Below are 26,250 nucleotides of genomic sequence, written 5' to 3'. Positions count from 1 at the left end.
ATTTTACACTTAGCCTGGTATGCACCCACATACATTAAAGAGCCTAAAATGTTAAACATCAGAGGCAAACCAAACATTTACAAAATACAAACCCTATTATTTTGGACAAACCTTGCTGCAATCACAGAGGAATGTTTCCTTTGGCTGCTACTATGCTCACTTCCATTTATTTATATAGAAAAAAAGCAAACAATATTTTCTTACCTTGCTTTTTAATTGGCTACATATGGTACAAAACCGTAAATGATAAGGCTGGAGAGCAAATTTTTGTCTTTTAATGAACAGATTGATATTCAAATGTTGCTGGTACGAGATTTTTAGTGCTTGTCTCTGTTACAGAAGAAAGATCCTGCAACTAGAAAATTCTTGCAAAGTTTTTTCCATTTTTCAAATAGAGAAAATAAAAATCAAATACCAAAAGATAGTGGGTTTATAATGACACCCTTAAGACAACCCAATTTACCTCAATCACAGTAATAAACTGCTGCTCTACTCTTTCTTCATAAGTACCAGAATACTTAGCTTGTTAAGTCTCTCTACATGAAAGGGTTAAAAAGCACAGATTTTCCATCAATTAATCTTTAAAACTCTCCAGAACAAATAAATCACAGTTCTCAGTTATTCAGTAGCAAAACACAAAAATCTGAGCTAGTATTATATTTCGAGAACATCCAGAAATGCTGAGCACAAGCTGAGCAGTTCACAAAACAGCTGTCCTACCTATTTTTCTGCATTTTATTTCAAGTTTTATTTCACGACTATTACCTCCTTATATCTAACTACAACGAATCAATGGACAGAAACAGAAAACTGTAAGCAACTCAGGCTTGCCCCTGTGTAGCTTCCCTACACACAAACACAGCAGTATGGCACCTCATGGTTAATTAGCCCATTTACAGCAAATCAAGCCCACAGCTCAGCTAAGATGCCAGCCTGCTGTATTCTCCAACCAGCCAGCCCACAAAGTACTTCGGGAACAATGGTATTTTCTCCTAGGCACAGCTGAGTTCATGTAAGTGAACAAAGTAACAGAAAAAGGAGATTACAAAGAATGTCTGAATCTTACACTGAAGTTGCTTTTGCCAAAATGAGGTTTGAAGAAAGAAGTGGGGGGTTTTGAACAAATCCTGAAACAGGATCCAGGCCCCCGGGTAATATCTAGTTCACAGCATAACCTTACATACCCTTATTTTCCAATAATCTCTATTTTGGCACAAGTTGCTTAGAAAAAAACTATAATTATGCAAAGACTTGTCATTTCTAAAAGCTCACTCACAGCTCAGAACTCTTCTTTAAATAAGCGAAGCAACTCTGTAACTCTGGCTTTAACACAGAACAAAAGACAGGCAGCTTCCTTAAGCCTGAGAAAAGCAAATGATGTTCCTCCACAGTCAATGCCAGATAAGCGAGTTATGTTGTCCAAGCACTTAGAGAAATGAAAGAAAACAAATATAGCCAGGCAATTCTACACCACCGACAGAAAACGAACATACTGAAGACACAGAAAGCATTATCAATATATGCAAGTGGGCTTGGGCCCAGCAATTATCAAATGTCAAGCCTCAGAGTCAGAATGTGATCCGAAAAAGCTTTTAGAACAGGACTGTCCAACAAATCCAGGACTGGTTGGACAGGAGTCTAACAAATAGGACTGTCTTACTGAGAAACAGCTTCCTCCTAGAAAGACAAGGTCAATTATCCATTTAAGCAATAAAGAATACTTAATAATTTATTAAAAAAATAACAGGCTATGGTCTGTTCTTCCATGAGTACACACACACAAAAGCCCCAAACCCTGAAGTAAAGCATACTCAAATTTTGCTGGTAAATATCCCTGATCATAAAATGGATTAGGCTTATGTCTTATAAACAAGGTATAGGAGCACTTACAGAAGGAAAATACAGCTGCTTGTAAAATCTGTTTTTGGCCAGGCATCTGTGAGCACAAACCCATCGCTTACACAGCAGGACAGGTTTTATTTCAGGTCATTCTCTAAAAAACATCAGGACCATGTAACTTCATTTCATATACAGTCTTTCCTGCTCCCTTAAAGTCACAATGCTGCTGTTCTAACACATGTCAAGAACTGAACTAGAGAATTTTGGAGATCAAGAGAGCAGCCTCAGTATTTGATCAGAGAAGTCAAAATAAATAATTTAGATCTGCATTCACAATCTCTGCAGATCCTGAGTAACAATTTATGTGCAATAAACACACTCAGCAAGATACTGCATTGCTACTAACAATTAAGTGGCGCATCCTGTAAAATTTTGAAGGAAAAAAGTTTCAGAGACAAATCTAGAAATTTCCATACACCAGAGTAATTTCTTACAAAATGGATAATCAGTAAAACAGTCACAAAAAACTGATGCAACATCAAGGGGGAGGAAAAAAAACCCACCACAACCTTCAAAAAAAACATAAGCAGGCTACGTTTTAAAGCTACTCCTACTGCAGAGTATGACCCCTCATTTAAAACAACCTTGCTACCTCACAAAATGAAGGCAATATATTAATGTCTACAGCAGCCCCACAAAAGTGCAGAGAAAAAAAAGGCAAGCCCAGGACTACTAGCTTCTACCAACTTACATACTACAGAAAATATGGCATTAGAAAACACAGCAGGCAACAGCAAAGGGCGATTCCTGCAGGCTTCTGTCTTGGAGGAGAGTCACAGAGTCACATTCCTTGCAATTCAACAGAAAGAATTATCTGAACAACGCAGTATACTTTTTTTCTCTCCAGAGAGTTTCTTACTTCTTTGATGGTGTTTCTTACCAAAACTCTTACAAGAAACTATGCTGTCATAGGATTAAAAATAATTCCTCTCTAAAAGCCCAGTCAGGAGAAAACAAGCAATAGAAATAAAAAGGCCGGTTTCACAATTTTGAAAGGATACCAAAAGCATCTCACTGGCACCTACACTATGGACCGTGCTGTTCAATATTTCTGGTTCTAGGAGTTTTGGTTCTGGGTTTTGTCCATGTTGTTTCTGGGGGTTTCTTTGGTTTGTTTTTTTTTTGTTTGTCTGTTTGTTTGGGGTTTTTTTGTGGGAGTTTTTTTTTGTGTTTTTTTTTTTTTAATTGATCTGCAAGAAAATGAACAAAGTTTGTCAGTGATGTAAGACTACCTGGCTTAGTCAAAGCTGTAATCGCTGGAAAGAGCCATGCAATGAAGACTGAAGTGCTTAAAGTCACTGTAGATAAGGGAACAGACACACAAAACTCCTCACACACCCACACACAACAAAGACGACCCAAGGCAAGCAAGCTCTGGGCGTGCCAGAGATCATCACTTGCATCATGTGCTCTGCTGTGCTCTGAAAACAGCAGTTCAATGGTCACCATCAAACAAATAAATAAAACATCTGAAATGTCTAGAAAGGGAATGGCTTCCTCTTTTTCACTCACATGACGGTCCTGTGTCATTCAATTCCCCATGTTACTGTAAACTGAAAGTTTCAGCAATCCCACCCAAACTAGAATGCGGCAGAATTTACAACATAAGAGTGCAGAACAGCCTAGTCAGAGATACTGACCCAAAATCTTCACGAAGAGAATTTAATCAAAACAGACTTGAGCTTAGAAAAGATGTAGCAAGAAGAATTATTATATAATAGACTATAACAAACTATTTTGAACCCACAGAATTGAGAGGGCCAGTTATTTCTCAGAATTTTAACAAAGCCAGTTACAGCCGTAAAAAATAGCACCATTTTCTTAAAAGCAGGAAACGTTGCTAGTAGATACCAGGGAAGGCAAAAGTTCAAAAATACAGTGAGTTAAAACAAATTAAAAAATCTGTCCTGTCATGAATTTGCTAATTAGCTCATACACAAATAATTCAGACATCCTTACCCTTCTACTAAAAAACTGTATCAAATGTGAAAGGGAAATAATAATAATTTTAAAATAAAATTTAAATTTTATTATTTAAAATTTAAATAATAAATTTTTAAATAATAATTTTAAATTAAATTTTTTTTATAATTTTCACATTGTATTTTTCCTGCTTCTTAGAACTATTTCTTAGTTACTATTATCAGAACTATACCTCAGCTACTTCCACAAACAGGAAACCAGCTCCAGTAGACTTTGTCCCTACTGGGTACAGCTGTTCTCATGTTCCTAGATACAGCAGACATGCCCACCCAGACAGTATCTGTCTCACGATGCTAAGGAGGAAAATGGAGGAAATCAATCCCTAACACAGAGTACATTAAACTGCCTATACAGCAGCTACTACAAAATGCACGTTAGCAAGTCAAGAAGAATAAAAAATAATTTCTTTTCTGATTTTAAAGTAGAGCATACTGTCAACAATTACAGGTAAGACGTTTTCAGAAAGAGGTATAAAGTGATGTCTCTAAGCAACATAGTGATAGTCAAGAGCAACAGATGATGTTTTCAGGACTGAACAAGTTTGGAAAAACAGTACTGGGAGACTGCATGCATAGAACAGATATTCATAGGATGGCAATCTCAAATGAAGGAGCTACAAAAACAACTGAGGTCTAACTCTGAAGACAAGAATAAACATTGAAGGATGAAGAAAAAAAACTAAAGGCAATATATAAAAATCCTTAAACTGTGTGGTACCAATTAGCCTGTGATATTCATGGCAATATTGTATGTGAAGCACTAAGAGTATAAAATACTAAGAGTATTTTGAGCGCACTTACAAGCCAAAGTCAAACAGAAGCTTTTGAAAAATACAATGAATTGAAACAAATCTGTATTGCTATTTATTACATTTATTTAAAATAGAAAGGAAATATTACTGACTGGAAAGCACTGCTAACTTATCAGGCTCTCTGGTTTGGAGTGGACAGTAGATAAATTACCATTTTGTCAGCACACACTGGCAGAGGCTACCAGTGCCACCACAAACAGACTCTACCAGAGGCAACATTTACCATTTATGAAATAAAAGAATTTCAGCTGAGAATTTTAAAGGTTCATGAGGAAATTGCAACTCCAATCCCTAAATAAAGCTGACAAATACTCATTTTTTTGCAAAATCCCAGAATACCAAGGCCAAGTTGTAACAAAACAACATTATGTGAACTTATGACTACATGAAAATAATGCACAAGTCTTCTCCTTACTTGCAGTGAATCCATAAATGCACACCTAAATAAAATGAACAGAAATTTTCCTAGGCAACATATCCACAAATGAAATTACCGGTCTCCTAACTTTTCCAGAAGTACCCTGTAACTACTTTTTCCCTCTGTGAACCACCAGAGTATGTTCTTTTAGACCTGAGAATACTGGTTGTCTCTAAATGTATGAAATTTTAAATGTGGAACAAATTAGAAGCTGCTCTCTGAGAATACACAGAGATGTTTCTGCAACAATCATTATACAGAGACTGCCACAAATCAGGAAAAAATATACCTAGGCCTTGATGGAAATCTTTGATTGGCAAAACCAAGATGTTTTCCTCATCAGTGAGGTGGCCAATACATCATTACCGTTCATGACCTGCATGTTAAAAGCTCATCACATCTGCAAATTTATTTCCTGCAGATCTCTCCCTCTGAAACTAAGCAACCAGAAACTGTACCTGATAGAAATCCCACGCTCAAGGAGTCACAAGCTGGCTCCAGCCACGTTACAACACAGCGGCCGTACATCAGTGTGACGCAGCCTCCCATAGGAAGTTTTCCTTGTGAGAATTACAAGCACAAAACTGATACAGCCACAGAGATAACCACAAATTGCTGCTATTGTCATCTTGTATAATTACCTCCAGTGCAGCTGCACACCCTCAGGTCTCCACCCAAAGGCAACTCCAAGCAAGAGGAGTATCTCAGAAGAAACAGCCACTGAGGCTTGTTATACACTTAGCACCAAAGAACTTTTAAGCATTTTCCTACCTAGTGCACAGCACATCACAGAATCATAGAATAGTTTGGGTTGGAAGGGCTAACTCCTCCCCCCTGCCACCGGCTCAGACACCTTCCACTGGAACAGGTTGCTCAGTCTTTTGTTTTCATTAAAAACAGGTTATGATTCAGATACATTTACACACTATCAGACACACTGCATCAAACTCTATGAGAAGGAATTAAAAACACAATAATGAGAAAAGTAGGGAATACAAACTGAAAAGTAAATGCAATTTTGGTTTCAACCCTACAGATTTTAAGGAGTACTGTTTACTGCTAAGGTGGTCCTTACAAAGAGAATGATAGTTTTAAGAATTTTCTACACCACAGAGAAACCCAGACAAAGAAAGCTTTACCTCCAAACACCACTATTACACTCAGCATAAGACTAAGAATCATCAAGAAGAGCAGGAAACAAAACAGGATTCAAAACCACAGAGACATGACATTAAGTATAACCATTTAATTATAACTCGTATCTAAGTAATCTAAGCAATTTTTTCCAGAGCTACTGAAGCTACAGCTAAGTCCTTTAAAAAAAGAAAATAGGGATAAAATATAAAGAATGACTGAAGAAATTCCAACACTATCCACTATGTCAAAAGTCATCTGGAGTTTAACTGATAAATGAAAATATTGTACTATTTCAGAGTAGGACTTGATCTCATATCTTATATAAACAATCTTATGATCATGAAAAACACGGATTCAAAGCTGTGTTTAACTATCAATAAAGCCACATATTTTCATTTGAGTATCCTGCAAACACAATGCAATACAAAACAAACCCCATTTTTTGCCTGTACTTAACCTGAATGGTATCAGTCAAAGCTTTCATTGTTCAGTTCCCCTGTGACTAATTAACAACTTGATAGATCACAGATCGTATGATTTCCTGGAATTTACTCTGCCACCATCCAACTCAAGCTTTTTGGTTTTGAATCCCAATGTAGGTTTCTGTTTCTTCAGAAACTGTGAATGGACAACATACTAAAAGGGTCCATCAGTTCACAATCCAGCTTTATTTCTGATCTGCTTTCTTCCCAGTACACTGACACTGAGTCAATAACTTCTTTCGCACTGAGCAAGCATCTTTCAAAAAAAAAAACCCCAGCAACAAGCCACCAAGCAAGAGTAAAAATAAGAACAAAGTTCCAAGCCATACTGCATGAAGGTTAGAAACTATTACTATTATTTCAAACATGGCCAAGTCTTCAAGTTTCTTAAGATTAAATATCCATTGAATTTTGGTCTGTGTTTCAATTTCCTTGAGTAAAATACTTTTTTTTTTCAGTTTTTAAGTAACTTGGGCTGTTCTCCAGCACCATACTAGATTTTCAACATACTTTTAATAAATTGGAAGCTTGTGTCAATTGTCACCACCAGGATTAAAAAACCTGCCAATTTATGGTGACAGCAACCTTGCCTGTAACACCCAAGACCCTGAACTATCCCTTCTTTTATTGTCACTGCATCCTCAACTTCACATTAAAATCTTTGGGTCTCTTCTTCCCTTGGGGGGAAGTCCCCATCTCATGTGCACAACCTGCACTGCATTACTGAGGTGCAATAACTGAGGGAACAGCTTATAGGCTTGGGTTTTTTCCCCATTCCTTTGAGAATGAGCTCCAGCATTCAGTAAGCAAAGGTTATGAACTTCAAGACTCAATTTTAATACATAACTTTGAAACCTTTGAAGAAACTGGCATCCATCATCAGATTTTTGGTCAGTTCAGGAAATGGATCTGTGACCATAAATCAGATAAGAACAAAATGCATTTGAACTGTCACTTCTTTTAAAAAAGAAAAAAACATCAAAACCAAACCCCTGAATATGCTAGAGGTCATAAGGTGTTCCTGCTTTCCTTCCAAAACTGCAAGCTTTGAATAACACATACTCAAGAATGGAAAATTCCTCTTCTGACACTGTACATTAAAGCTAGCTCTGGTGTTTAAAATGCCTAACTACTACGTCATGATCCTTCTGCCTCAACTCACAGCCTAATCAGAAAAGGAAACAACTCGCAGAATATCTCAGAAAGGAGACACATTTTTCTAGTGCTTTACTGAAACTTAATCAGCACATGGACAACTATTAAACACTACAAAACATCCCCTAACCTCGCTAGGCCCTCTTGTCTTCAAAACTAAAGCTGGATGAGATGTTTTAGCTGCATGAGTCACAGAGATAGAGAAAAAATGTGCTGTCTTGCTACCAAAATTCACAGGATACTTTTTCAGGTCACAGTTTGTTATGTGTACTCTGGCTTTGAATTAAAAAAAAACAAACAGATTAACTTCAAATGCAACTACAAAGACATAAAAATTCACTGCTCTTCCTGCAAGCTCTTAAGTTCCTGTTCATTTGTATTTAAATTTATGGTACAGAAAGTACAGACTTTTTTTGTTGCTCTTATTTAGATATTACACCTTTCTAATAAAGCAGTATCTAAGACAAGGTTTTACAAAAATCATCTTGTATCCTCATCTTACTCCAAGATCCATTTCAGTAATTAACCACAGGTGGTATTAACCACTTCACTAATCAAAGTTGTTCAATACTTTCATTATGAGATCATATTTTCTTTCAGTGGTTGATGACTTTGCCATACTTTCATTAGTTAAGCAGAAACTCTTCATTATATGTGTAAGACTCAAACATTGATTTTTCTCACATTTCAACTGAAAAGGTTCCCTCATTCAGTTGGGCGAATGAAGAACAAACAAATGAAGAAATAAAATTAAGAAAAGAAATCCTTCTGTTAAGAAGTAAAACAGGCAACTATATTTGAAACACTCTAGTGACCCCTGCTTCAGAAAAAGCAGTAAACAGAGAGCAACCACAATGTCATGCCTTATGTCACTTGACCTCTCAAAGTGCCCGGCTATTAGAAGTCTCAATCACCTGCAAGTCCTGAGAGAAGATCCTTCATGTTAAACACTTCGTAGGCTTGGGGCTTTAAAGGCAAAACAAGCTTATGAACTAGAGAAAGAAATAGCACAGTGAAACTGTTAAAGAAAGAAGTTTTTGACTATTTAATTGAATCCAGAATCACTCATGTGGAGAATGATAAAAGGAAGAAGACTTTTGGGTAAGAAGAGGAAACGCTCAAATAGGTTAAAGGAAATTTAGAAAAGTCTGGACCCAAGCACCAGAAAGAAGTGGAAATTGCAACACACCTTCTCCAGAACCTGGAGACCAAGTTCCTGAATCCAAACATTCCTTTGGCAAAGGAGAAACCCTAAACCCAGTGTACAAAGTACCCCGTCACCTTCCAACGCTGACTCCCACCGGAAAATTAGTTTGGAAAACACAGTTCAGCAGATAAAATCACATGGGCATCACTAGGATGCCACTTTTCTTTTGCCTTCTAAAAAAACAAACCAAGTAAAAGCAAAAAAAGTATTACAAGAATATAAAATGTAAAGACCAAATCATTCTGTAAAATTATTTCAGACTTCTGTAATTAAGTGTTATATATACACAACCCTAGTCACATTCCTTACAACCATACAGGATAACATGCTAACGCTAAATTTCATAGACAAATAAGAATCATAGAATGGTTTGGTTTGGAAGAGACCTTAAAGATCACCTAGTTTGGCCATGGGCAGGGACACCCTTCACTAGATCACATTGCTCAAAGACCCACCCAACCTAGCCTTGAACACTCCCAGGGATGGGGCATCCAGAGTTAACAGACTTAAATCAGAAAAATTTTTAAAAATCCAGTGCAAATTTCAAAAACATTTTTTAAAGCAGTAATTACTAGCAGCATGGTATTGAAAGGTATACAACCAATTTAATTTAGTATCAAAACAAGAGGCACAAAAAAATTTTTGTAGAAGTTTCTCCGAATTTAGAAGAAAATTTGGCCATAAAAAACAGCAGCCAGCATCAATCAAAAGGACAAGAAAATTCCAAGGTTTTAAGCAAAGAAATCCCTATAAGAGATGCAGACCCAGCTATAATACGTCATGACTTAATTTAGTGCTGATTTAGAAAACATTCCCTCTTGGATAGTCAAATATCAAGGATTTTTTGGTAGCCAAAAATAAAAACAAGCAAAATAGTTTTCTTTTTACTCTGATTTTAATATTAGTTATGTCCATTTTGTCATGAGAAGAGAGGTAAATACATTTTAGATTCAGACTGCTCATTAATGAAAATTCAGAAGTTAGAAAACAGGAGATAAGCATTTTCAAAATTATTTTGAAACTTGAATTTAAGCCTGTGACTGCAAAGCATGTGACTGTATACCATGATGTTGCCACTCCCTGCTGCTCATCTCCACTCCCTCTAATCAGATAATTAAATTGCTCACGCAACACTTCCCCAGTCAGCTTTCAGCAAAATAAACCAGGTTGCTAAAGACTTGATGCTTGCAGCACTAGATTTAAGGTGGAGCCCACACTAGCCCAACACCTTTGGGCTGAAATGCAGGGTGATGGTACCAATTGACAGTACCAACAGCAGCCTCCAATTACTGCTATAGTCATGTGCAGACAAACGAAACTTTTTATTTTGTCTGCAGTTAGAAGAAAACATGCACATGCTCCCCTCATTCTGCTGAAACTTGTATGATGTGCTATCATCTTAGACAATTGAGGAAATCATCATCAATCTTCATCATTGGCAGTATCTTTCTATTACAGAGCTGTAAGTGGGTCAATCATCAGAAATGGAAGGAAATTCAAGTGGTCAGCAAGGACGCATTTTGGCTACAAAAGTACGTTTCATTATGAAGTTTTATCACCAATGAATGTTTCAAACGTCTAGCTGAACTACTATATAAGTAGTCCACACTGAGGTTTTTTGCCTTGCACTTAGGTGCTGACTCACCTCACTCCATTCACCTCTTCTACTTTTCTGAAGCACCAAAAGCATCTGTGTGTTTTGGGCAGGTACTGGGTTTAATTCTGTAAACAGAAATCTAACTGTACACTTGGGTACGCTACATACGATGAACACTGTACATAAACCAATACTTTGTGCTTTTGTCTGCTGTGAAGAAAAATGTACAGAATCACATAGCTATAGCATTTTCACACAACCCTGTGTACCCCAAGAGTTTTCATCTATCTGTGTTCTGGGCCTTACTAAAAAGACTATAAAGTTTTTGTCACTGTAATAATTCAGCCTTTCTGCATTAGGTCTGTTTCATGAGAAACAAGACTTCTGTGAAATAGTGTTAGTTCTATTCATCACCAGATACAAAGCTGACACAATTTCAGAGGTACACAAGCAACCCATGGCAAAAGAGGTAATTAATTTACTAGATCTCCCAATTTTCAATGCAGTAAATTTCCAGTTCTTTGCTTCTGATAGGGTTCTCTGTTGAAGCTCTGCCAACTCAGATCCTTTACTGGCTTCAAGGGAGCAACCAACCACCAAAGATCCGCATGGATCCTCACCTGCATGTTCTAAGCACCAACATCTTTGACATAACAGGTCACATCATCATTTGTTAAGATGATGACTTCCTGAATCAGACAGAAGAAATTCAGTTGAGCAACAAAAGACTTGTCTTACACCCCTCCCTAACAAGAGACGAGAGTAATCACAGAAACTCCTCAGATCTCCAAGGTGTCAGAAAAGGCCCAGCCCTACTCCCTGCTGGTGACAGCAATCTTCCCCAGCAATCGGGAAAAACATCAAATTCCCAGAAGGTAAGAAAGTGTAGGAAAAAACTTGTTTTACTAATACATCACTGATGTTTCCATTTTATAAGCAGGGCAGCAAACTGGTCGGTGTTACTGTTTACAAAACAGGAGAAAGAGAAAATAATAAGTACAGAAGTTCTTACACATACAAAGAATACATAGTTTAAAATTTTAGAAAATACCTTGGAACTTAAAAGTTGTGTTCTACCAAATTTTTGAAATTTAGGAGAAGCATTATGACATGAGAGTTCCATTTCAGAGAATCCAGTATTTATATATCTTCCAGCCTCAGAACAAGACACTGTTTTTTAATTTTAAAGGAGTCTTTCTATTTAGAAATAAAGGCACTTGAACAAAACAGTTGTGTAAGAAAAAAATTACAAACTGTTTATAAAAGTATAAAGTTTTTTTTAAGTATACAGCTCTCAAGTCTTGAATTAACTATTAAAAACATTAATTATGTTTAACAAACACATGAAGCTTCAAGTTTTCCCTGTTATCCTAAAATTCTTTCCATACATAAACACCCAATAAAACACTGCTTTATGTCAACACAGTATGTTTGCATCTTTCTTTTACTTGAATGAATGGCTGTAAAATGGATGTTTTGCTATTCTATTTTAAAAAAAAGAGAGACAACTACAAATGTTTCTGCTGAAAATCTAATGTTCTCCTTTCTTCTAGGTCAACAAAATATGCATTTGTAGAGAAAAGAAAAAAATTTGCAATACTGTAATTATTGCATTATCCAGAATCCAAATACTCATCAGGAGCTGTAGAATTCACTCCATCAGATATCAGCCAGCTAAACACCCACAAACCTATTTTTGCATGTAATTTGTTTAAGAAAATTAACATACTGATGACTAACTGACACTGTGTAGGAAGCACTTCACTTCCTTTGTCATTAAATCATGTTTCTATGATACTATCCCAAAATACTAGAGTATTTTACTGAAAAATACACAGCTTCCAAATAAAGTATTGCTATCCCCAAAAAGTATTCACTGAACCAAATCAGAAGCTTATTTCCTAAAGAATGCTGAATAGCTTGTATGTATTGGGGAAACTGGGAGACACTGCTTTATTTCATAATTTATGTTGGAAACTTTCAAAGCAACTGTGTAGCAAAGTATGTTTTATCTCATAGAGGAATAAAATCCAAAGTAATCTGTTTGTATAGCTTTGTGGAGGTTTTTTGAGAAGAAGCACATATTTTACTGAAGAGGAAAAGTACTGAAACTACAATTTCGAGTACAGCAGTAGGTACCTGTGCATCACTTATAAACAAATTTACTGTACTTTCATGCTCCCTATTGACAGATCCCTCCCTCCTGCACCCACCCAGACTTGACTGGAAGTCAATTACAGAGAGAACTTCCTAGAAGGACTGATGAGGATGAATTTTGTTACTCTAAAAGTTTGGCCATTTTAAAAGGCTCTGGGTAATTTTTCAAGTAACTTTCACTAATACATGGATCTTTTTTCCATTAAAAAACCCCAAAAAATCAAAGCACAACTTAGAATGAAGTTCATGCATTTCTGTTACTAAAAAAAAAAGCTTAGTTTCAGTAGGTTATGCTACAGTTTTCACAAAACCAAATTGAACTCACCTTCACACATCAGCAAAAGCATTCCTAGCTTCTCTGCCAAATTGCTCAGAGATAACTCTCAGAGATGCCTCTCTGCTGTTACCAGAACATTAAATACCCTGTTGTTGCAGATGACACAAATGCAGAGCAAAAGTCTAGAGTATTTTCACTACTGTGAGTACAGGAATGATCTAGAACTTAGAAACATGATGGACAGAACAGCAAAGAGCGTGGAGCAAAGAAAAGATCCAATAAAGGCACCTACAACCAATAACAAGAACACCCTCAATCATGATCCACTTTCCTCCTGAAAGGTTATTCAGCTAGAGAAATGACTGCAAGAATGGATGAACCAGCACTGTTACTAGCTATCCAAAGGGACACAGCCTCTCAAGCACTGAAATAGATTTCCCTACTATGTCACCCATTTCTAGCTTTCAGACACTGAGATTTGTTCCACCTGTTTTTGTACCACCTTGAAAAACAGGCCAATCTACACCTTAAAAAAAAAAAACCCAACCAACTCACTACTAAGTACAGTTCTTCAGAAAATATGTATAAAGAAACGTGACAATGTATTTCCTAGCACATATATCAGTTAATAGATGATTCTAAGAGGATTTTAAACATTCCAAAGAATGTAACAATTTAGAAATGGACAGATTTAAATGGGAAGAAGAGGGCAAGTCTTCTTTTCTATATGGGGTGAGGTTGGAGAAGTACAGGGACAGGATGTGAGGTGCTCCCCTCAGTGCCAGTGCTACTAAGCTTTTGACTAAACAGCCCAAAGCCTTCAGTAGATTTTGGCATTTCATCAGGGTTTGGAGGAACTTTGAAATAACCACCTCTTTCCTATCATCAAACACTCGACTCCATCTGTTTCTACTCTAAGAGTCAACCCAAGAATTGTGTACCTGACAAAAGCTGTTTGGTTACTCAAAGCTGCAATTTGCTGCATTTCCAGCATTTACCAGCAAGTTGGCTCTTTCTGCCTGGGAGAGTCTAGCACACCACAATGACCTTCAGATACTCAAAGGCCACTAAAAACCCAAAAATTGTTATGTGGCAGATGCAATTCTCTTATCTGCAATAAGAGATCTGTGCTTAACAAAAATGCCCTGAATTAATCAGAGACTGAACACTAATACTGTAATAATTTATGGAGAGAAGGAAGTTCTCCAAGTTGTCCTTCGTGGGTAACAACTCTCCCCAATCAGCTTGATAAACTAAATTGAAACACTGTGCTCAGAAGCAATTAGAAATATAAATTTTTTAAAAATATTTTAGGAATAGATGCACACACTACAAATACAAAGACAATCTTGCTCAGTAATATTTCACCTTACTACAGGTACCCATGGAAGATCTAGGTATATGCTGAGGAACCAGGCATTTCCTCAGCTTCTCACACAGTTGACAGCAACTGGCAGGCACCTCCAGAAAGCAATTCAGAGCACTTAAGCCCTGTCTAATTTAAATACTACAAAACACTTTTCAAAACTATCCCCTTCTATTAAACAGTCTTCATCTTAAACCCGGATGAACACCAGTGGAAGTCTGCTGCTTGGCAAAACATATATGGAGGGTACAAACACATTCAGAAGCCCGTCAGGTTGATTTTTGAAAACCGATTCCAGTTAAAAATTTTGAAGACTATTCCTCTGTCACTGAATGAATGCATTTAAACAGAAAATATTCAGTTACCCATTCCATAAAGCTTACATTCTGTCTTGTTTGTATATGACCATATCTGTGAAGTGAGAAGTAGTACAAAAATTACAACTCCAAATAGTTCTCCCCAGAGTAGTAATAATATTCTTGGAGAAGGTACGAGGGGATAAGGAGAGCACAGCACACCCTCTGCACAACCTTAAGAAACTGAAAATATTATGCTATGTGGAATTAGAAAGCTTCCAAGATTGTTTCTTATCTTAAAGATATGCAAACACACATGCCTCAAATAAAAAACAAGCCCAAATGCAAAAGTCAAGAATTATGTGAAGTTTTATAGAGAGGCATCAATACCAAGGAAGTTCAAAATAGACAGCTGAAAGCAAGTCCTCATAGATTAAATGAAGTCTCAGTATAACTGCATTAATTTTTACTTTACCTGTGAAAATCTTCATGCACTGTATCTCTTAAATGCACAGCAAGTAAAAAATCTCCCTAATATCTAGAACTTGTCTCAAACCTCTATGACAAACTGACCCACAGAACTAGATCCATACACATATTAGGTATTCTGTGTATAGATTACAAATGCTATAGACTACAAATGCATAGGAAGACTAAATACAAATAGCTTTTCTTGAGAAGAAAGAAGCTCACATGCAATAAAATACTGGCTTTGTTACTACCAAACAGTTGTTTCCTCCGATCTATTCACAGCCACGTTTCAATTCCCAGTTACCTTATTCTTTCCACAATCCCATACTTTAAATACTCATTAAGCAGGAGAACATACAATGAATCAACGTCTGCAGATAAAAATAAGTACAGTCTATTGAGTAACTGAGTAAAGCATATGCATAAACACCACACATACCCACACTGGTTTTCCTCTTAAAAAAGAAACAAACAAAACTTTAAACACGATGGATATCTAGATAATAAATTGCATTACTGGCAAATCTCTGACAACAGTAAGCAATAATAAGAGGTGTCTTGCAGATCTCTTATTTCCACACAAATGTCTATGACGGCATCCAAAATTCACACTGAAAAGAACAAATTAACATACATATGAACTAACAACCAGGGAAGTTTAAATTGTCCTTTAAACAGACCAAACTGTCTGTCAAATTCAAACTGTCTCACTCCTATTGCAGTAACTATTCCCACAAAACATACCAATTCCTCTGGTAGACTCCACAGACATGAATGATCTTGTTTGAGTTTTCCTTCAAACTAAAAAATCATGTTAAATTTGACAGTTTTTCCCCAAGTAGAGGAAAGAGGCAAATACAGAGCAAATAAAAAACAACTATTTGGAAACAATCAGAATATCCAAAAGTTAGAAGTTCACTTGTTGTAAGGAAATTTCTTAGTTCTGATTTTAAATAGAGCACTTTGAGTCCTCTGGAAGATTTTTCTCCTGAAATGTAGTGTAAAATGCACAAAGGAAGACCATAATTTCAGAACTGCAAGCATACACCATTAAATCCCACTCTCACACTGTTGACTGCTAAGCACCTAACTTAACTGACTTGAGGCTTCTGAAGTTAGAAGCCTTTAAACCATCCTTCCATTTCAACTCCTTACAGTTCTTAGATCACATGTGGCAATATCCAAGATAACTTTTAAATACAACTTCCAAAACTGGTGCCATTTAAACTGTTAAAGTCCTTGGAAAAACAAAACAAAACACGACAAAAACAGACAAAAAAAACACCAAAAACAAACAAACAAAAAGAACCCAGAAAAAAAAGACACCAAAAAACTCCAAACAAAAAAAAACGTGTAAACTCAACCTCCCAAGCTTCAGACTTCCACAGCCAGATCATTTACATCACATATGAGGGTTGTGGGCTCCATTCTGCCAGTAAATTAACAGTCATAATAAAGAGGTCAGTCACCAGCCATTAAAGCACTAAAATAGAGAGCATTCCCTTCATCAATTAGCTTCCCGAATTAAAATCAATAAGATCTTCCTGCATCAAAGCAAACTAACTTCTCTCTTCCAATAATAGAAACCTGGGATCTAACAACCACACGCCAAGGGAAAAACCACTCAGAACAGTTTCCATAGCATCGAAAAAAAGCCCAATTTTTAACATATTTGGAGGGGGGGATATAAACAGCTACATGATACTATTTCAAGCCTAAAACATTCATTTTAATGTATACATATTTCCCAATATTTCTCAACTATCAAATTGAACAACACAAAAATGGTCCAACTCAGACCATAAGCCCCTCTTGCAAGATAAGAAGCTGAATAAAGGTTTCAAAAGAAACATAGTACATGATATGATACATTCTTTCAAAATTGTCCATTAACATACTTGCTAAAATTCTGACCCATACAGGTCAGTAATCCTACCCGAAGAATTACAAGAGAAAATGAATAGAAAACAAAACAGAATGAATAATCCTCCATATATTATCTTTCTAGAACTGAAGGAAGTGAATTGAATTTGTTGGGATATGGAGACCTAGCTTAGAATTCTTTCTTGGCCGCAGTACAATGCCTCCCAAGAACTTATACATCAGGCATTCACACAAATGGCTGCATTTAAGCTGAAGCAGTCAGGAATTTCATAGGATTACTGCTAAATGCTGGTTTTCTGGACATCAAACTTCACAGACAAGTTTAAAAATTGTTAATGTCTACGAACAATGCAGCTCACCTCAAACACCTAACATGAGGGAACAAACTGGTATTTGTGTTTGATTATGTCTTTTTTTATTATTATTCATTTGTATACAGCATCAATAAAGCTTTTTTCCCCACCCTAAATATTCCTGCAGTATGGCAATGCAAATAATTGCTTTTAGTTACACGTTTAAGGCCAAAGAATAAAGAATTACCTAACTAAAATAGTAATCACTTACTACTGAAACAACAAATGAATACAAGTCACATGGAGAAGTCTTGCAGCCAATTAACAGAGAAGCATTTCTTTATACAACTTACATGATTGTTAGGTTAAACAAATTACAATTCACACCTAACCAAAGACAGGAGCACATTAGGAAAGTGCAGAGGAATAAAGAAAATAAAAGTTCTGAGTCTGTCTGATACTCCTCCTTTTTAAAAGAAAGCACCTCCAGCTGGGGCATGAATTCAGCACTGATTCAGGAGACAAGAACTCTATCTACTAAATCAACAACAAAACTTCTTGCAACAGTCCAGGTTTCACTTGGAAATCTTGCTGAAATACCAGCCAAGCCCAGCCTTGATTAGACTGCAATGAGATCATAGCTTGAGGAGGCATAGCTGTAGGCCCTTGTAAAGCTGATGCTAAAGAGAAACTTATTTAAAGGATACATCAATCTTTCTTGAAATGCATGAACTAGAATGTTCTCTTATTTATTATTGTAATATGTATAAAGCTGACTGAAGAACAACTTCAGAGTTCCTAAGGATATTGTTAGTACAGGAAGTGAAATGACTTTCTATCTACCACCCACAATCAATAGTATGACACTGCAAGTTGGGGATCTCAGATAAGAGCACTTCTAAAGTAAAAGTAATCAAGATAATGCAGCTATGGGAGATTTTCACGAGATTCACACTTGAGCACTGACTTTTCATTTTCATTATTTCCAATAAGATCTCCCTCTTCAGATGTCGTTTCTTTATAAAAGAGGAAAATAGAAACTGAGGCTCGTGAGACGAATTATTGTCCTCAAAGTTCTCATTTCACCTTTTGTTGAAATATGCATGTTGCTATAAAAAGCAAGTCCTTTCTTTCAAGATGTCAAATTAGGCTAGAACAAGCTGCCTTTGGGCATTTTTTTTTTTGGAATGTTATCACACACACATGCAGAGATCAGAAAAAATGTAAAGCATTTTTTTAAAGGGACATTAAAAAATGATGGTATGCAACACGGTGACAATGCTAAAAGCCTTTTTTTCTTAAATACTAGCAACACCATTTGCACTTGGGTGGGGCAAGTTTTAGACGACCAGCTATGTTTAAAGATCGAGCAAGCTGTATCATGCACCATTTTTCTCTGTACCTATTGCAGCAATAACAAAAAGGGCAAGGGGAAAAAAATTTTAAAAAGGCTTGTGCCTGGCAGGTGAATCTGATACTCTGCCTATCTGGTTCTATTTCTGGACTATTTCTCCAAGTCTTGTTTCAGGCACAGAAAGAAATGCTACTGTGAAATGGGGAAACCTGCCCAGCCCAAAAGTGCTGGGCACCAGTGGTGTGACTGCGAACTGACCTCTCCCAGGGCAAAGCACTTCCCTCACAGCATCAATCATGGAATGGTTTGGGTTGGAAGAGACCTTTAAAGGTCATCCAGAGCAACCGTGCTGCAATGAGCGCGGACAAAACTCCAGCAGCTGAGCACACGCTTACACCCTTGGTAAAGCTGGACACATTTTCTCCTCTTTAGCATGCCTTCCCTTCTTCTAATTATTGGCAATTTAGTGGATCAAAATGCACTCTTGTTTTAATTGACTTAATTTCCAGCTAAAAAATTCCCAAATAGTATTTGCTGCCAGTATTTACCCTAGACTCTCCCTATGATACCTGTAATAAAAAGTTTCCCCTCCTAGCAGCAAGTGAAATAGCCACACAACCAGAGAAATGAAGTATATCACACAGAAAGCGCTGAAAAGTGAACATCACGTACTTGCTCATGAATTTTTCAATTACAGTATTCTCTGGTGCTACTTCTCTGGCAGTCGTGCCATATATGCTAAAGAAAGCAGGAAATATTTACAAACACAGACTTCCCAGCATTTACATAAAGGTGCAACCTTCTTCAAAGGCTGATCTTGCTTTTGAGAATGCAAAAGCGGAGACAGGCAGAATTTTAGAAATCCCCCTTAAGCAGCTGCTATCTGAGTCTCCATTCACACCTTGTCACATTCCTCTCAGAGTTGGCAGTTGTCATCATCCACCCTCACTTCTCCAGAGATGCTCTGAACTAGAGTGAGACAGAGCTTCATAGCAGCTAATGCTTAAGCACAGCTTGAATCCACAAAACAAGGAGTTTTTCCACAAGTGTCCTGAAGGATATAGTCCACTGGTTTTTCTTGGGTCTCCCACTGACCAGCCATCAGTCTACCTGAGAAGGAAGGACACATGCCATAAAGAGAAGCCCTTGTAAAATGGCATCTTCTCATCCATGGCAGCCCAATGATCCCAATGAACTCAGGAACAGGGTAACTCAAGTCCAGAGCTCTTTTCAGGTGAGAGGAGACAAACTTTACATCTCCTGCAAGGAGCGACTGTTTTAACCACTCTGTATTAAATTATTCTTCCCACCACTAGAAGCAGTACAGTAAAAAAAACAAAACACTATGATGGGCCAAATCAGGATGGAACACTTTGCAGCTAAAGAATTGTAGCCCTGGGCACACAAGTTTCAGTCCCTGGTTTCAAAACTAGTTCCACACCACTGTATCCAACAACAGCAAATATAAATATACTCCAAAATTTAAACTCAAGAATCCAGGTTCTCTCTTATTCCTAGGTCTGCATAGATGGACCCAAGATTGCTCTTCCACGCAGCAGTAGTTCCACTTAATTATTCCCTTGCAACAGACCCAGTTTAAAAGGTTCCCAGGCACAGACACTTCTCTCCACATACCACAGCCACATCCTCATGCCACAAATACTCTACGCCTGTTACTTAATACCTAGGTAACATTATGAATAAGTATCACTGATCAGTGTTTAGATGTAGCACTTACTAGCCATTACCAGAAAGGTGGAATTATTTGAATTGGCACTTAATAGCTAGTAAAATAGCTCTTTTCCCCTTTCCTCAAATGCTCCCAAGTTTGCTATTCTCTAATTCAGGACACTGGTAAGCAGCCAACAGTCTTGCAGTCATTTTTCAGCCTATACATCTGACACTGACTGTTGTTCCTTGAAAAACAGCACTAGGGAAGTGATCTAGAAACAGATGGTTTGAAAAGTCCTCACTTGGAAAGTTTGTAACACAGTTTTTTTCAAGAGTGGGAGAAGGGAACCAACTAGAAAACTCACAACAAAACCAGATAAAAAATAAGATTAGTGTAATTTCTGCTGTGGATAAAACAGGATTTGTTGACTTCTGACACTCTCTGGCACTTTCAAAATGGGAACAGGCAGAATCCGGAGGACTTGCAGACAAAAGCATATATATAACTCTCTGACAGATCTTGAGCAAAATATGCTTTGCTAATGTAATTTTTTTTTGACTACAACATATGGCTGTATTTTAATGTGCTTTCACTGTGCAGCATGAAAGCTGTCTTAACTGCAAAAACCAACAATTACTGAGAATGGGGGCTCTGAAGTCAAAACACATCCAGATGAAAAAAAAAAAATTCTGCAAAACGTGAAGCCTTTCTTTAACTCGTGTCCAGTACACTGAGATTAAAGCTATGAGTGTACAAGGACCAAAAAAAAAAAAAAAAATAAAAAAAAAAATAATAAAAAAAAAAAAAATCCAACAAAACAGAGAAAAAGAAGGCAACCAGAAAGTGCATACATAAAGCAAGCCCCCCTCCTCCGTGTTCGGTGCATGGATTTGGTCACTATCCACAAGACCTTTTTGTTTAAAGAAAAAGGGACAAACAAAAGGCTATCCTAATTATTTAGAATTTGCAAGTGCAACGACAGCGGAGAAAACTCAGCCTCGGAGCCGCGAGTTTCAGTCCCCATACCCTCCCGCGCCAGGAGCCCGGAGGGGAAAGAGGGAGGGAACAGCCCAGTTGAGGGTTTCGGGTCCCGCAGCCAGTTACCAGCGCCCACAACGACGGCACCGGCTTTTTACTGGGGCGTACGAGCGGCCAGAAGCGGCGGCTCGGAGCCGCTAGGCTGCCTGCGCCCGGCAACCTGTTGCCCCCAGAGCTGCTGGGATGAGCCCCGCACCCTCGGGTCCCGCTCGCCGGGCTCCGGCGGCGGCCGCGGGGCCCTGGAGCACCCCGGGCCCGGCGGCACCTGAGCTGGGCGCGCTGCCCCGCGGTACCTGCGCCCCGGGCTGCGGGCAGGCGGCGCGGCCGGGCTGTCACCGCCCCGGGCATGGCAAAATGGAGCCGGCCGGACGCACCTTCCCCCCCGCCCCGGCGCCGCTCACCTTGGTGATGATGAGGGGCTCCCCGTGCTCCCGTCCGCCCTTCAGGGTGAAGCCCCAGGGAGCCCCGCCGGTCAGCTGCACCTCCACCAGCTTGTAGCCGTCCGCTGCCCGCTGCTCCACCATCACCATCACGGGCCCCGGTTCCACCAGCCCGGCGCCGAGCCGAGGGTCGCCGAGGGCCAGCCGCTCCCGCCCGCCCCGCAGCCCCACGTCCTCCATGGAGCGCCCGCCGCCGCCGGGGCTGGCTCGCCTCTGCCGGCCGCTCCCCGGTGCGCGCCAGGCGGCGGCCGCCCGCGGAGCCACCTACCCGCCCCGCAGCGCCGGCCGGCCCGGCCCCATCGGCGGCGAGAGAGGGCTGCTCCGCCCGCCCCCTCCTCTTCCTCCTCCCCCACAGCCCGCGGTATTGTCTCACGCCGAGGCCGGAGCCCGGCGGCGGGGGGGCGGCACCAACTTGTGGCAACTTGGTGGCGGGGCAGACGCCGCCGAGCAACGCGGGGCGCTGGGAGGAGCGCAGCGGGGAGAGGCGCCCCCGCCTCCCCTTCGCCTCGGAAAGGAGGCGAAACCCGCCTTTCACCAGCGGGGCAGCCGCTCGCCCCTCCCAGAGAGCGGCAGCCCCGCAGCGCGATCCCCGGGCCGAGGAGGAGGGGGGAGAGGGGAGCAGCCCCGGGCCGGCCGCCAGACAAAGGCTGCGGCGAGAACGTCCCTGAGCCCCGAGTCACCCCGGGGCCGGACCCGTGCCACCGCCACCCCCACCCCACCCCACCACACCACACGCAGCGGCTGCCGCTCCTCCACTCCACCCCCGTTCCCAAACAAAAGCGGCGAGCAGGTGGAGGGTGGGGTGAAAGGGCAGCCGACGGCTGCGACCGGCCCCCGGGCAGGGACGCCCCGCCTTCGCCGTGCCAGGCGGCGGGGGGCCGGGGCGGGGAGCGCAGAGGGGGCCGGCTCTTGCCGGCTCTTCCCGTCTGGCCGCGGTGTTCGGGGAGGCGGAAACCGGGCAACGCGGGGGGCAGGTCAGGGGGCAGCTGCGGCGGGAGCCGAGGGAAGGAGGAGCTTTGCGCCGGCCCCTCCCGGCCCGCGCTGCCTCCACCACCTGTGGGGCGGGAGGGGCCCGCGGGCGGCGGGCCGCGCTCTCCCGCCCGGCCCCTCTAGCGGCAGCCCCGCGGCTCGGCTCGGCTCGGCTCGGCTCGGCTCGGCTCGGCTCGGCCCGGCTCGGCCCGGCTCGGCTCGGCCCGCGCCACAACGGACGGGCCGGGGCGGGGCTGGCAGGGACCGGCGGGAAACACAGGTGAAGCCTTCAGCAAAGAAATCCAATAGAGAAGACATTTGGAGTCTCAGATTTAAAACCAAGTTTGATGGCAGAGTGCGAGGCAGGACTCGAAGTGCTAATCTGAAGGCAGATCTTGTGGATGGGAAATAAATGCAGGGTTTGGGTATGCCTGATACCTTCACTGAGTTAGTGGTGAGGCTGGGAGTCAAATAATTATTTTTTGCAATTCTCACGGTTTAATTGAATCACTTTATAGGAGGTTTCAGTGTCTTAAATCAGGACCAGACTTGGCCTGGAGTGGTAGCACACCAGTGTGCTAGCACAACCCTCCTCGGCATTTCACTGCCAAGCAGGCAAAGTACTGCTTGATCTAAGGCAGAGGGAAATACCTATTTTCGTTTCTGAAAGACTAGTGAACCTCAAGGTACTTTTTCATGTGACAAGCTGTCTCATGGAGGTGCCTGGTATATGCAGTGGGATTTTAAGGTTTTGTATATTGATGTGAGAGATCACATATTTTGCTTTCTGAAAGTGACCATGGGGCCATTCTGATTATGTAGTCTGTATACTTCCAGGATTAGGTGCAGGCTGTTTCTTTGATATCTGAAGAAAACTTTGGGTTCAGGACTGAGAATGTCTGAGTCGTGAATCCCAGTAGCAGGTTGAAGGACATCTAGAAACAAGAAAAATATATGCTTAGGATGATTGTTGTTCCCTTGTGATTAAGGGACAGAAGGAACAGTGGAGGGACTATATATCCTTTTATGAGAATCCTGCAAAATACAAACCTTATACCAAATGTAGGTATTGCATCAAGTTATTTAAGGCCTCTAATGATCCTCAGACAGATTTCTTCTGCAATTATTTTCTGTCATATAGATAAGCAGAAATACAAGTAGTTTTCATCATGTCCTGTCTCCAGTTTTTGGAGTCTGAGACAAAGTCTTCAGTTATGTTTGTGTAACACGTATCAGGTTGTCTTCACATCAATGTATTCTCAGTAACATATAGCTGGAAGTTTTAAGGAGCTGCAATATGCAATTTGTTTTCTGTAAGTGTGATAATGAAAGGAAGATCTAGAATAATGATTTAAACTTTAGTGTATCCCCAACTATGCACACTGAAATTAAAATAAAATAAAATACAACACACACACACACATAAAATAAAATCACAGCACGAATTAGAAGAGCAAATACTGCTTCCAAAAATGCCTTCTCTGCTTATGTCCCCCCTTTTTCAACTGCCAGACATTCATTCTTCATGTTGAACATCTTGTTGTCCATAGAAATTCAAGATTTACGTTACTGTTCTGGCTTTTAGAAATGGTCTTAAAAATTCAGTACTGAAGCATGATGAAGAAATCAGTGCACAGATTTTAAAACTGAGAAAATCTAGAGCCAGGAACTGGCAGCCATTGAAAACTGTCAAACTCTGTTACTCTAATTACATCAGTGGAGAATGTGGACATGTAGCTCTTGGGAAAGCAGTTGCCTAAAGAAGGAATATCTGAAAGCTTTCACACTCCTGGTTAAGAGAGATCTCAGTAAAGAAGTCTCTAGCTAATGCTTGCTTAGAACCTGATATTCTGACACAATTGTCAGGCAGATCCTCAGTTTGTGGCTGACAGTTCAGAAATCAGACTTCCTTATCTTGAATGACACCTTTTTTTGCCTTTTATCCTTTGATGTTATCGATGTTACTAAGAGACCACAAAGTAAAGTTCTTCATACATATAAGTTTGATCGGCCAAAGCAATAAAGGATTTTTTTCTTTTGTCATATTGGTCAAATTTCTCTCAATTTCTTTTATGTCCTCCTTCTCTGCGAAGTCTGAATCTTGTTCAGAACTCAGCTGGAGACTTGTACTTTTGCTCTTCTTAAAATATTGTGATAATTTTATTACTTGAATTTCTGCAGCTTCTGGCAGCCTTCATAAGGTTTCAAATAGTCATAAAGAACAAAGGACTTATTGAATGTATTCTAATATATTACTTTTCATTTGTGTGATAAGAGAATCAATGATAACTGAATTTGTCTAACAAAAGCTTCAGTGACCAAATCCTCAGCTTTCTCCCTCGTCAAATGTTTTCTGAGCACACAGAAGTTACCAATAAAAGGTAGAAATGCAAGATACATCAGGGTGCCATAAATATATCAAAGGAAGTAACAGACCACTTTTTTGCACTGAGGACAGAGAAAGATGCAGCTATTACCAACAAGGAATGAAAGGGATCCCTTTGTGTAAAAATGTGTGCCAAAGATACATGTTTCAAAGACACTTCACAGTGATACACAAAAGTTACCCAAAAGCCTTCTCCTGCTGTGAAAAAGGAGCTATCAGACTTATATTAAGAGATGGTTCCCACATCCCCAGATTGTGTGTCCCTGCCCTGTGAAACAAAAGCCTTCTGCAGTAAACCTGTCTCCTCCCATAGTACTTCATCTGTCATCCTACCTTGGTACTTGAAGCTTAATTAACAATTTCAAGTAAAATTTTATTCTACAGAATTCATTCAACTTCCATTCCTTTCAGAACAGATATGCACATATTGCATATCTGCTCCCTAGTTAGTCACTGAGATTACAAAACTCTGAATAAATTACTTTATGGCAGGATTTTATTTGAACAGGCACAGTATGATGTTAAGGCACAGCCTGCTTCACTTTTGTGGCTGTACAAAACTTATTTTTTCCTTAAGGCATGGCACCTTGCAGTGAGTTGCACAGGTTAACTGCAGGATGGCTCTAGGATAGGCTGGTTTACTCTCAGTCCTGAGGCCGTTCATTTTGCTGAACATTGCAATGTCAGGAGGGCTTTTTCCCCCCCCAGAATCTGAGAAATTTTAGAGATGTAGAGGCTCCTGACTCATAGTTACAGAGTAAAGAACTGAGGTGAGGTAAACCTTTACAACCACCCACTTTGTTACCAGCCCTTCTGGGAGCTAACCACCAAAACTCCACAGGCTGGTAAGACACAAAGTGCCTCTGCCCCAGCCATACAAAATCCAAGGCTGGTGCTCTGGAGCATGCATAGTCCATTGACAGTTTAAGTTCAGATGCCAAAAGAGAAAATCTGATCC

At 39.8% G+C, this 26,250-nt stretch overlaps 1 protein-coding gene across 4 annotated transcripts in view; it reads right to left on the bottom strand.

Moving 5' to 3' along the window:
• SHROOM2 (shroom family member 2) overlaps positions 1–22,201 on the bottom strand; it is a 120,095-nt gene extending 97,894 nt beyond the window's left edge. For 2 of the 4 annotated variants that reach the window (XM_066176803.1, XM_066176799.1), the window contains exon 1: positions 21,899–22,117. In XM_066176803.1, coding sequence (XP_066032900.1) covers positions 21,899–22,117 — 219 coding nt within the window. Of the gene's footprint in view, positions 1–21,898 lie in introns of all 4 variants that reach the window. The other 2 variants (XM_066176800.1, XM_066176801.1) reach the window with 2 other exon arrangements.
• Positions 22,202–26,250: the final 4,049 nt, after the last annotated feature.

The sequence above is a fragment of the Chamaea fasciata genome, unplaced genomic scaffold (assembly GCF_029207755.1).
Source record: "Chamaea fasciata isolate MVZ Bird 193981 ecotype frontalis unplaced genomic scaffold, bChaFas1.0.hap1 SCAF_2, whole genome shotgun sequence".
Classification (NCBI taxonomy): Eukaryota; Metazoa; Chordata; class Aves; order Passeriformes; family Sylviidae; genus Chamaea; species Chamaea fasciata.
The sequence above is the reverse complement of the archived record's forward strand: the minus strand, read 5'-3'. Positions and strand labels throughout refer to the sequence as shown.